This window comes from Arvicola amphibius, chromosome 13 (assembly GCF_903992535.2).
Source record: "Arvicola amphibius chromosome 13, mArvAmp1.2, whole genome shotgun sequence".
Lineage (NCBI taxonomy): Eukaryota > Metazoa > Chordata > Mammalia > Rodentia > Cricetidae > Arvicola > Arvicola amphibius.
The window spans coordinates 72,805,512-72,817,418 of record NC_052059.1 but is presented as its reverse complement, the minus strand read 5'-3'; the positions used below and the strand labels follow the sequence as shown (position 1 = coordinate 72,817,418).

The 11,907-nt window shown below is 46.3% G+C and overlaps 1 protein-coding gene across 1 annotated transcript in view; it reads left to right on the top strand.

Moving 5' to 3' along the window:
* Positions 1 to 2,194: 2,194 nt before the first annotated feature.
* Dusp29 (dual specificity phosphatase 29) overlaps positions 2,195 to 11,907 on the top strand; it is a 35,532-nt gene continuing 25,819 nt past the window's right edge. The window contains exon 1 of the mRNA XM_038310360.1: positions 2,195 to 2,391. Within this exon, the coding sequence (XP_038166288.1) occupies positions 2,195 to 2,391 (197 nt within the window). The remainder of the gene's footprint in view (positions 2,392 to 11,907) is intronic.

The following is an 11,907-nucleotide window of genomic DNA, read 5'->3' as shown; positions in this document are numbered from 1 at the left end:
AGTGCTGGGATTAAAGTCATGTGCCACTACCTCCTGGCTTTACTTTTTTGGGTGGTGTTGGGGGTGGTAGACAAGGTTTCTCTGTGAAGCCCTGGCTGTCCTGAAATTTGCTTTGTAGACCAGGCTGGCTTTGAACTCAGATATCTGCTAGCCTCTACCTCCCAAGTACTGGGATTAAACTGTCATCATATACATCTTAAAGATTTATGTTGAATTATGTAAATGTGTGTATGTATGTAGAATGCACACTTGAGAGCGGGTGCTGGCAATGTCTAGAAGATGGCAATGGACCGCCTTGGCGTTCAGATCACGGTGGTTGTGAGCCACCCGATGTGTGGGTGGGAGAACTGAACTATGAAGGGGCAGTACGGGCTCTAGATCGCTGAGCCATCTCTCCAAACTGTGGGCCTGTTGGAGTGTTTAAAGTGTGTGAGTCCCCTGTAGTTATTTTGGTACGTGCGTCTGAGGTGATGCACACGCCTTTCAGACTGCGTTCCGCAGTCTTTCATCCAGATGTTCTCATGCTCCTGGCTTTTCTAACATTCTTGGATTTATCCTATGAAACTGCAGCCTCCACCACCCTCCCTCTCAGCGGACTAGAGATATGTGCCAAATATCTTCAATGTGCTATTTCCCTCCTGTGGAGAGTGGCGAGAACAGCACCTTTTAGAGTTAAGACTGAGCCAGTGACTCTAAAGAAATGGAACCGACAGCAGCTGTCACGGAAGGAGGAGTGTAGAAGCACAGCCCTCCCTCAGTAGCCATGGAGGGATGGTTCTAGATCCTCAGAGCCTCAACATCCACAGATGTTCAAGTCCCTCATAAAATGGGAGAGCACTCGCTTACTAAGCACAGAGCCTGGTTTTGTGCCTGAGCATCCTATAAACTGGACATGGTGGTACAGGTCTATCAAGTCAGTACTACAGAGGTGGAGGGAAAAGATTAGAAATCCAGGATCACTACGCTACACACAGCAAATTTGAGGCCAGCCTGGGCTACAGAAGACCCTATCTCAAAAGGGGTGTGGCCAAATATTTGCATATGGAGATTTTAAATAATCTCTGGGTTACTTTGATACCTGATACAGTATATATAATGTGTGAATGAATGGTGGTTAAACAATCTTGGTTAGGGAATAAAGGCAAGAGAGGAAGTTTGTCAGGTTCAGAAAAGGTGCCCTTTTCTCTTTTGATCCTTGGTGGGTGAATCTTTGGATTTGGAGCTATGTGGATGAACATCTAAGGAAGTCCAATTTACTTGTCAAATCAGCAAGATTCCTGGGGAACAATGGAGACATTTCTTCCACATCCCACCAGCAGAGCTTGACAAACTCCCCAAACAGCTTTCAATGAGCAGACACAGCTGTCTAGCTAGGACGTCTCTTTCGACCCAAATAGGCAGATCTCTGAGTTCAAGGCCAGCCTGGTTTGTGGAGTTGAGTTCAAGGCCAGCCAGAGCTACAGCGAAACCCTGTCTCAAAAAACCAAAAATAAATAAACGAGCAAACAAATAGAAACAAAAACAAGGGCAGGGGACAGACAACCTGGCTTGCCTGGGGGAATTTCTTAGGCTCAAAGCTGCTCTGCCGTCTGCTATAAAACTGCCTCAGGCACCCAGCCCTTCCGCTGTGAGAACTCTGGAATGTTGGAGAATGCTGTTTAACTGTCACATGGCCTTCCTCATTGACCTGTGTGGCCTGGGGTGAGCAAGAGGGGACACAGCAGGCGAGAGACAAACCCACCAAATTAAGCTCCATCCTCACCTCCTCCAAAATGCCCACCGTTCCCTGTTAACTCCATATTCACCCCAAATAATGCCCACTGTTCCCTGCTAACTCCATATTCACCCCCTATAATGCCCACCGTTTCCTGCTAACCCCATCTTCACCCCTAAAATGCCCACCATTCCCTGCTAACCCCATCTTTTTTTTTTTTTTTTTTTTTTTTTTTTTTTTGAGACAGGGTTTCTCTGTGGCTTTGGAGCCTGTCCTGGAACTAGCTCTTGTAGACCAGGCTGGTCTCGAACTCACAGAGATCCGCCTGCCTCTGCCTCCCGAGTGCTGGGATTAAAGGCGTGCGCCACCACCGCCCGGCTGCTAACCCCATCTTGACCTTCTTTAATGACCACTGTTCCATGCTAACCCTATCCTGACTCTCTTTCATACAGAAAGGAAAGAAAATCCCTTGGTTCCAAAATGGCATCAGGAGATACAAAGACAAGCCTCAAGAATGCCTACCCCTCTGCCAAGAGGCTGTCCCTGCAGGAGGAGGAGGGAGAGGCTGAGGACTACTGCACCCCTGGTGCCTTTGAGCTGGAGCGCCTCTTCTGGAAGGGCAGTCCCCAGTACACGCACGTCAACGAGGTCTGGCCCAGGCTCCACATCGGTGATGAGTAAGTTCCAGGCCCTTATGTCACCCTGGGAAAGGAACAAGTGCTTTCTCGGTCACTCTGCAACTCCGAGCCACAGGCCTTGCCTTCCAGGTCAGCTGTTCTATGAGAAGTATATTAGTTAGGGCTCATCTTCATTTTACAAAAACTCAGAAAAGAGCCTTAACAAGGCAGGCTCATTTTTCTCTTGTGTGTTAAGTCCAAAGGAAGTCTAGCTGGGGCCACCATGGTAACTGCAGGAGAGCCACGATGAGGGCTTCTGCGTACTGTTTCACCATCATGGGAGTCTAGTGTTCTTCAGAACCCAGAATCCTCACAGAGAACCCAACAGCAAAGGCAGGAGAAAGGAAGTCAAGAAGGACAGCTTTCCAAAGGGAAGTCTAGCCTAAGACTTCCCTTGCATCTAGCTGCAAGAGAGGCTGAAGAATCTCGTCTTCTATCTTAGAGCCGGAGTTGGAGCTCGGAATTAGGAGTATCTGAAAAACAGTAGTCAAAATTGAGGTCACTGTCTCTTGATAGGTCTTATAGTCAGTTTCCCTGCTTCACAAACAACTCAAAATTGCTGTGGCCATCATTTAGGACCACTGCATGGTAAACACTATGCTAAAGACCCTGCAAACATGACCTCATTTGACCCCCACAATACACCAGTGAAAGAGAAATCTCAAGGCAAGGAAACTGAGTCATAGGACTGTTTAGTAAGTACCCTATATTCTAAAATCTTGATGACAGAGATCTGAGGGTCATGACTTCTACTTCACCCCTCCCCCATCCTTCTGAACTTGCTGCCCCGCCGGTCATTAGAGCAGATGTGCAGGACCCCTGTGCGCGCGCGTTGCTCTTACTACCCAGCTGACTGCGTAAAAACCAGAGGTAAATTATCCATCACGTGCAGTAGCCCTTGTCTTATTTTTCCCTTCACCGTTTCATTAAGCTGTGAGAAGTTAGAAACACGACATGCCGTCACCTACTAAGATAAAGCAAATGGGGTCATAAAGCAACCTGCAAGGCAAACGTGGTGCAGCAGGCCTATAATCCTAGCCCTTAGAGGGTGAGGCTGGAGTTCAAGGTCAACCTTGGCTGTACAGAATTCAAGGCTAGCCTGGGCCTGTGAGACAAACAAATGCACAGTCTCTCTTTTTCCACTCTTAATTCTGCCCATAACAAGTATTAAGTTTTGGGTGTTTTGGTTTTGGTTTTTTTGAGACAGGTTTTCTCTGTGTAACAGTCCTGGCTGTCCTGGAACTCACTTTGTAGACCAGTTTGACTTCAAACTCACCGAGATCTGACTGCCTCTGCCTCCCAAGTGCTGAGATTAAAGACGTGCGCCACCACTGCCTGGCTTGTTTTTTTTTTTTAAAGCATCTTATGCAGATTTATTTATTTATTTTAATGTATGAGTGCTCTGTCTGCACGTATGTCTGCATGCCAGAAGAGAGCATCAGATTCCATTATAGATGGTTGTGAGCCATCATGTGGTTGCAGGGAATTGAACTCAGGACCTCTGGAAGAGCAGCCAGTGCTCTTAGCTGAGCCATCTCTTCAAACTCTTTTTAAAAAGTATTTCTATTGTGTGTGTGTGTGTGTGTGCGCGCATGTGAATACAAGAGCAAGCCATAATATATGTATGCATGGAGGTTGGTTCTCTCTCTACCATGTGGGAACCAGGGATTGAACTCAGGTCAAGCAAGCACCTTTACCCACCAAATGTCTCGCTAGCTCCCAAATAGCAGGTTCATGTGTTATTTCCACTTTGTGTGCTATTTCAAACACAAGAAAATAAACACACACACACACTGCATTTTTCATTTCTTTTAGACAGATTGATATTTTTCTAAAGAATTTATTTTCATTATATATACCTATGTATGCCTGGGGCTGAGGGGGTGCATATGAATGCAGGTGTCTGCAGAGGCCAGGTGTCAGGAGTCAGAACCCCTCGAGCTATAGTAATGGGCACTTATAAGTGGTCCAGGGTAGTGCTGGGAACCACTGTGAGCTCTTCCCTGCTGAGGTGTCTCTCAGCTCCACGGATGGGTGTTCTGTTTTGGCTGTTGAGACAGGGTCTCAGCAGCCTTCACCTCCTGGTTTTCCTGCCTCATCCCCTCAAACACTGGGATCAGAGGCGTGCACTACCATGTCTGGCTTAAACAATTTCTTCTTAAAAAACAAACCCCACTGCGTATGCTGTTCTGCATTTTTAATATTCCACAGTATAACTGCGGTACAATTTGTCCGGTTGTTTCCTGGCTGAGAACACCAGGGGAATTCAGGCGAGGGGTGCACAGAACTCAATGTACTGTTTCTCTTAGCTCTGCAGGATTATCATTCATATATCATAAAACCCATCCTCTTAAGTTGTACAATTCAATGATTTCATGATATTCGCAGAAGTGTTCAACCATTGCCACTGTCTAATGGCAGAACATTTTTGTCATCTCAGGAGGCAGCCAGGATCCGTTAAGCAGCCACTCCTCACCCCTCCCCCTCCCCCACCTTCCTCAGGGCCCTGCAGTGGCCAGTCTGCCTGCTGGTTTACACATCGGCCTATCTCGACATCGTATGGCCATGGAATGGGACGGCCTGGTGGGCTTTCGTAGCTGGCTTATTTATCCTCTGCACACTCTCACGGTTCACCTGCGCTGCGCCGTGTAATGATGCTGCATTCACCTTAATTCCAAACAACCTCTGGGTCCTATTTGAAAATTTTCCATAAGTCAAATTTTGCTTTTGTCAAGGAGGTGTGCATACACTCTGACCTCAGGTATCACTGCGGGAAGAAGAATTCACAGACACAGGAGTCCCAGTCCATAAGGGTGCAAGCCCAACACTGTCTATACGAAGACTGACGGTCTGGGATTAAGCCAAATGCTAAGACTAAGCGGTCAGTTTAGAGCCAATGAAACTGGTTTTTCCCACACCTCAGTGACCGCCACCACAGCAGCTAGCTTCCCAACGTTATAGTCCGCTCTGACTCCACAGTTTGTGTTCTGTGGCCACTGGAGTTCAGGCTCCAGACTGATAGGGCAGCCCCTCTTGCAGGGACTGCTGGGATATTTTCTCTTGCAACAGAGAGAAAAGAAAGGCGTGGTTAAACAATGCCTGACTTACACATGATGTATGCCATGTTTTTTATCTGTTTGTTTATAGGGAACTCTCATATAGCTGAGGCTGCCCTCCCAACTCCTAAGCCCCAAAATCCCCCTGCCTCTACCTTCCAAGTGCAGAGATTACAGGCATGCACCCCCAACCCAGTGACATGTGCCATTTTTAGCCAGTGAAATATGTTTCACTGGACCAAGCAAGCCCATGCCAAAGGCTGCTGGTGACAGGGTCAGGAAGGCAGGCCCCCACCCTGGAGGGAGAACAAACACTCTAAACGACAGTACAGCCTACCATGAGCCCTGGAAAAGTATGGTGGCTTTCGGACATGGCCTTTTACCTTTCTGGACCTATGTCCTCACTTCTAAAATAGTTGTTAAGAAGCTTTGAAGCCTAAAGGAAAGCATTTTGGAAACTGTGAAGAGACAGACCATTGTAAATGTCATTGTCACTATGACATGTCCAGAAATGTAGGTGAAGGCCAGCCTGTGGCAGGCTGAATGCCAAGTGAGGGCTGCTTTCATAGAAGCACCGTGAGTGTCTGAGAAAGGACACATATACTTAAGATGGTGCCAGGCAGTGGCAAGTGTCTGCAAGCTTCCTGGACCTTTGATTACAACCCTGCTTATTTCAACCAAGAAAATGTCGCTGCCCTTTCAATTCAATTAAGCTCTGCCCAATCAGGCTCCAACACACACACACACACACACACACACACACACACACACACACACACTCACTTAGAGGCCAGGCAGCTGTCAAGGTCTAAACACAGTGTGTGTGGGAGGGCAGGAATCAACTCAACCTCATACTTGGCTCTGATCCTGGATTCTGGGTATGACACCACTTATCAAGGTTCACAGACTTCAAAGGACCATGGACTTCATGGCAGCAAAACCACGTGAGAATATAAATCCAGCTGCAGGATGACAGAAATGCCTGAGTTTCTTGGTTTCTCTGGAGATACTGCCCAATGCCCAAGGCTGGCTCCACAGGCATAAATCCTAAATTTTTATTTGTACTGAGGATGAGTTTTTCTTTTACCTATAAAGCACCTACGATTTCTGAAAGCCAGACTCTGGAGGACAGTTTGGAAGGCAATCCAGACTCAAGAGCAAGGATGGATGGATGTTTTGGGTCACCAGCTACTTTTGGGAGACTCTTGGGACCTCGGAGTGGCCAGAATTACCCCCAAGAGGACATCTATTCTTTCTCCGCCAGGCCCTCTTTGTGGACACCAGCAGATAGTTGAGCGCTTGGGCCCCAGTGTCCGGTTTCTGTAGGACTTTGACCTGGTCATCAAGCTCTGTGAGCTCCAATTTCTTCCTCTGTAAGATTTAGGTTTTAATATGTCAAGACACATGGGAGCTTATTACAATGCCCAGCACACTCAAGTGTGAACTATTGCAGATGAGACGGGAGCTAGGGGTGGGACAGAAGGAACAAAGGACAGAGTAAGCACTGGTTTTTGTTGCACTGGGTTTTCTTGCCCTGAGGACAGCCTGGAGACAGAAACCAACCTGTGCCCAGCCCAGGGCATGAGGAGAAATGCCCGTGAACCTGTGGGTTTCAGGATTTCTAAACATGTGTTCAGTCCCAGGTTGTTCCAAGGGGTTCAGCCCCATTGGGATGCCTAAAAACCCCAAGTCCCCATGATTTATCAGCCTCACAGAAGGTCTGCTTGGTTAGTAGAGGATTGGGACACAGGTCAACAGACCACCTTGTGAATGTCCCCATGGGAAACTCTTCCTCATTCATCACCCACTTCCCATAACTCGGTAGGAAACTAAGTCTGCCCCAGTGGGAAGCACAGGCCCTCAGAGAGCGAAGCAAAAGCCCCCATTCAATACATAGGGTACAGAGTTCAAGTCCCCAATGTGCATGGCTGCTAACTGTCTGGCCTACAGCAAAGCATTTTATTGTTCTGGGACTTTGTTTCTTTATTTATTAAATAAAGGATGATTTCAAAGGCCCCTGTCTGGCTGTGCCATACAGTTCTTCTAAAACGTCCTATTTAATAAATTAGGCCTTATTAGGTTCAAGCACATACTTGTGTTATTACTCTTAAGTCATTTAAATTAGATTCAAATTAGGTTAACCAAGTGTTGCCCTCCAGAGAGCTAGGAACTAGGAGATAAGAATAATTCATAGGCCCTTATCAATCAGCACTCCCTAAATGGGTGCTTGAAGAACTGCTTGAGCATGCTTGAAAGGCACAGTCTGTAATTTAAATATTCTTACTTTAATCTCCTTCACATCTTTCATTTGCTTAGCAAAACCTTTCTTTCTTTTCTCTCCACAGTCAGTGAGAAGGGCACTGTGTCTCTGCTGTGAAGGGATGAGCGTCCCTAGGCAGAGCGGCCTCTTATGCTGGGCCGACATGGAGAAACTGAGAAATCTCTCTCCACAGTGGCGGCCCTGCACTCTTAAACTGTGAGCCCTTTAGATGTCTGGGGCCCTGTATTAATTGTAGCTACCTCCAAAGCCTCCTTTCAGAGGGTCATCAACAGTCCAAAACCCTTCTCAAAGAGCCAGGTCTCTCACAAGCAAATGCTTGTGCCCAACTCCCCACCCCACAGCAGCCCAAGTCTGCAGCCCAGGGTCTCTATCTTGTCCTTTCTGATACCTTTGCTCCCAGGCAGCTAGCAATCTCAAAAGTCAGAGACATCTATCTCCTGGACCTGAAGATGGGGAAACTGGAAAGGGAGGAGGGGGTCTCTCATTGATGTGTCTGGACAGATGTGACCCTCTTAGTAACACGTACACACACACACACACACACACACACACACACACACACAATTACTGTAGCTTCAAAGCTGACACTTGGCCTGCTACTCCAAGATGAGGAGCGGCTAGTGTAGGATGCGGCAAAATATGCCAGCTTTAACAATTTTGCATGGTGGATGTTTCCTGGAAAACCTGGACTTTGAACTTTCAACTATTGCGAGTGGACACCAGTCATGGACAAGGTAGCAGAGAAAGAAGGCTGAGGCCCTGGCCCCGTCCTCTCATGTTAGACAAAGCTTTCTCAGGCATGGCTCGAACAAGGTAAAAGGCTGATTGCAGCATGAGCCATGAGCCTGGATTAATTACTAACACATCGTGTTCAAACATGGCTTCCAGACCTACTTTCTTTCCTTCCTTAGACTCCATCACTGGGGAGTGAACCGTGGGGAGTGAAGCAGCATGGGAAAAGGTTTCTGGCGTTGCTGTTGTTGTGGCTTATCTTCAGGACAGGGTTTCTCTGTGTAGCCCTGGCTGTCCTAGAACTCATTTGTAGACAGGCTGGCCTCAAACTCAGAGATCTGCCTGCCTCCGTCTCCAGAGCACTGGGATTAAGAGGGTGCGCCACCACCCCCAGCTAAGCTTTCTATTTTCTAACATAACATCTCGCTGTGTAGCCTTTTCTCATGCCTCACTGTGGCCAGTGGGAAGGGCTTTCTAACAGAATTTAAAAAGCCAAAGAAATTAAAAATCCACCTCATGACTCTGTAATAATCAGTCTCTCCTGAGTACTAAGGAAATAATATCAATAAAGTCACAGTACCCATTTACACAGTAAATGACTATAGTATGCTCATCACTGAATTTACAAAACACAGGCCAAAAGGAAAAAAAAATCAGAATTCCCCGTTTTCCCGTTACCCAAAGATAAACATTTTGATGTACAATTTCCCATTGCTCCCCCACTGAATTTCTTTAATCTGGCAAAGACACTTGAGCACAGCACAGTTCATTTTTCTGTAGTGAAAGCCAATCTGTGCAATTGGGTCTATTCAGCAAGCAAAGAAAAGTGAAGCCCCCAAGGCTTTAGTTTAGCTCAGTGGTTCTCAACCTTCCTAATGCTGTGACCTTTAACACAGTCTTCATGTTGTGTGACCCCAACCATAAAATTATCTTGTTACTACTTCATAACTCTAATTGTGCTAGTGTTATGAATCATAACTTAAATATTTGTGTTTTCCTATGGTCGTAGGCAACACCTGTGACAGGGTGGCTCAGCCAGTCTCCAAAGATTAGAGGTTTTAGTTCTCGCAGCAGCCTAAACTGTTGCCCCGAATGGCCTCAATGTACCCAAGAACAAGCAGGCCAAGTGAGCCAGTGGTTTTCATTTTCTTTTGCATCCAGTGACTTAATGAGACAAGAAGCTAGGAAAAAGACCTACTGCTCCAAGTCCACCTGCAAAGAGCGCACACAGCCCCATGTCCATGGGGACAATGACGTCAAGGCCACGTCCAGGAAAGGACACAACAATCGCTACAGTGTTACAGACAACGATCAAAAAGTTCGGCAAATTGTAAGACACAGACCATAAACCAACAGGCATTCAGGACCACACATAGGCTGACCTCTATAGACATCAAAATGAGAAGCAGCCTTGCCTCCAGCAGATTGTCCTCACTGCCCAGTACAGAACCCTGCAACATGGGCGTGGCTCCCTTTCCACCTGAAAGACAGATGGTCTCCATGGACCTATGTCTGTGGGCCATGCACTCCGCCTTGCCTTTGCACAAGACCTCATGGGGGAAACGGTCTTGGTTGCAAAGGGATTTGGTGGGGATCAGGACAACAAAGGTCTAAAAGTGTAATCTGGGGAGATGTTCTACTGTGCTTGCTTTCTTTTTGCTTTTGCTTTGTTTTGAGACAAGAATTCTCTGTTTCGTAGTTCTGCCTGTCTTGGAACTTGCTATGTAGAATAGGCTGGTCTACAATTCACAGAGATCCCCCTGCCTCTAACTCCTGAGGGCTAGGATTAAAGGTGTGCACCACCACACACAGCCTTGTTTGCTTTCTGTTGCTGAGAATAACCTACATGACCAAAAGCAACATGAGAAGAAAAGGGTTCATCTGACTTACAGGTTACAGCCCATCATTAGAGAAAACCAAGATAGGAGTTCAGGGCAAGATGGGAAGGGAAGCAGACACCACAAAGATACATTGTTTAGTGGACTACTCAGTTATCCTTCTTCCTTCTTTTGCTTTCTCTCTTTCTTTCTTTCTTTCTTTCTTTCTTTCTTTCTTTCTTTCTTTCTTTCTTTCTTTTTTGTTTTGTTTTGCTTTGTTTGAGACAGAGTTTTGTTAATCCCACTGGTCAAGAATATGACCACTCGCCGGGCGGTGGTGGCGCACGCCTTTAATCCCAGCACTGGGGAGGCAGAGGCAGGCGGATCTCTGTGAGTTCGAGACCAGCCTGGTCTACAAGAGCTAGCTCCAGGACAGGCTCTAAAGCTGCAGAGAAACCCTGTCTCAAAAAAAAAAAAAAAAAAAAACCAAAAAAAAAAAAAAAAAGAATATGACCACTACCAAAGTTTAAAGTCAAATTTGAAGCAAGCTTTAATTAAGTACTGGCTAGGTGGGTGGACTCTCTGGCCAGGTCCAACTCTGGGTTTCCAGAAAATGACCCTGAGTCATGGATTTCAGGGGTTTAAAGTATTCCCATCAGGTCCAACAAGGGGCAAGCAAACCTCATCTGCTTTTGGGTTTTTTTTGTTTGTTTTTTTTCCTCTTAGCTCTTTACTCTTTGGGGTTTCCACTGGCCCAGCTCCCAAATAAACCACACAGATGCCTATTCTTTTTTATGAATGCCTGGCCTTAGCTTGGTTTGTTTCTTGGCAGTTTTTCTTAAATTATCCCATCTTTCTTTGCCTCTGCACTTTCAGCTTTCTCTATTTCTGTATATCTTTTCTTTCCTTCTTATTCTGTGTCTGGCTGTGTGGCTGGTCCCCAGTCCTCCTCCTCCTCTTCCTGCTCCTCACATGGCTTCTGCATTTCTATTTATTCTCTCTGACTGCCAACCCCGCCTATTCTTTCTCCAGCATACCTATTGGCTGATCAACTGTTTATTATACCAATCAGGCGTTTTAGACAGGCAAAGTAACAGAGTTTCACAAAGTTAAAAAATGTAACATCAAAGAATGCAACATATCTTTGCATCATTAAACAAGACATTCTACAGCATAAACAAATACACTCCACCTTTAACTGATATTCTACAACACATATCTGGTGCAGATGGGTCAAACAAACTTGTTTAGCACTGTGGAAACATGTGACTTGCTATCTCCCATAAACAATAGCTTCCAGCATTTCAGGAACTATCTGTCCTTGGGCAAGGATCTTGCAGATAGGAGGCATTTTTACTTTATGGCTCTCTTAGGCATAGTAATTAAAATTTAAAAGGTAACTTAGGCTCTTACAGTTTTTCTGTGTATCCCTGGCTGTCCTGAAAGTCACTCTGTAGACCAGGCTGGCCTCGAACTCATGGAGATCCACCTGCCTCTGCCTCCTAAGTTCTGGGATTAAAGGTGTGCACCACCACTGCCTGGCTCAATTACCTTTCTTATGTAGCCCGCCCCACCTGATCAGTGATGGCACCTCCCACAGTGGATTATGCCCTCCTACATCAATTATGAA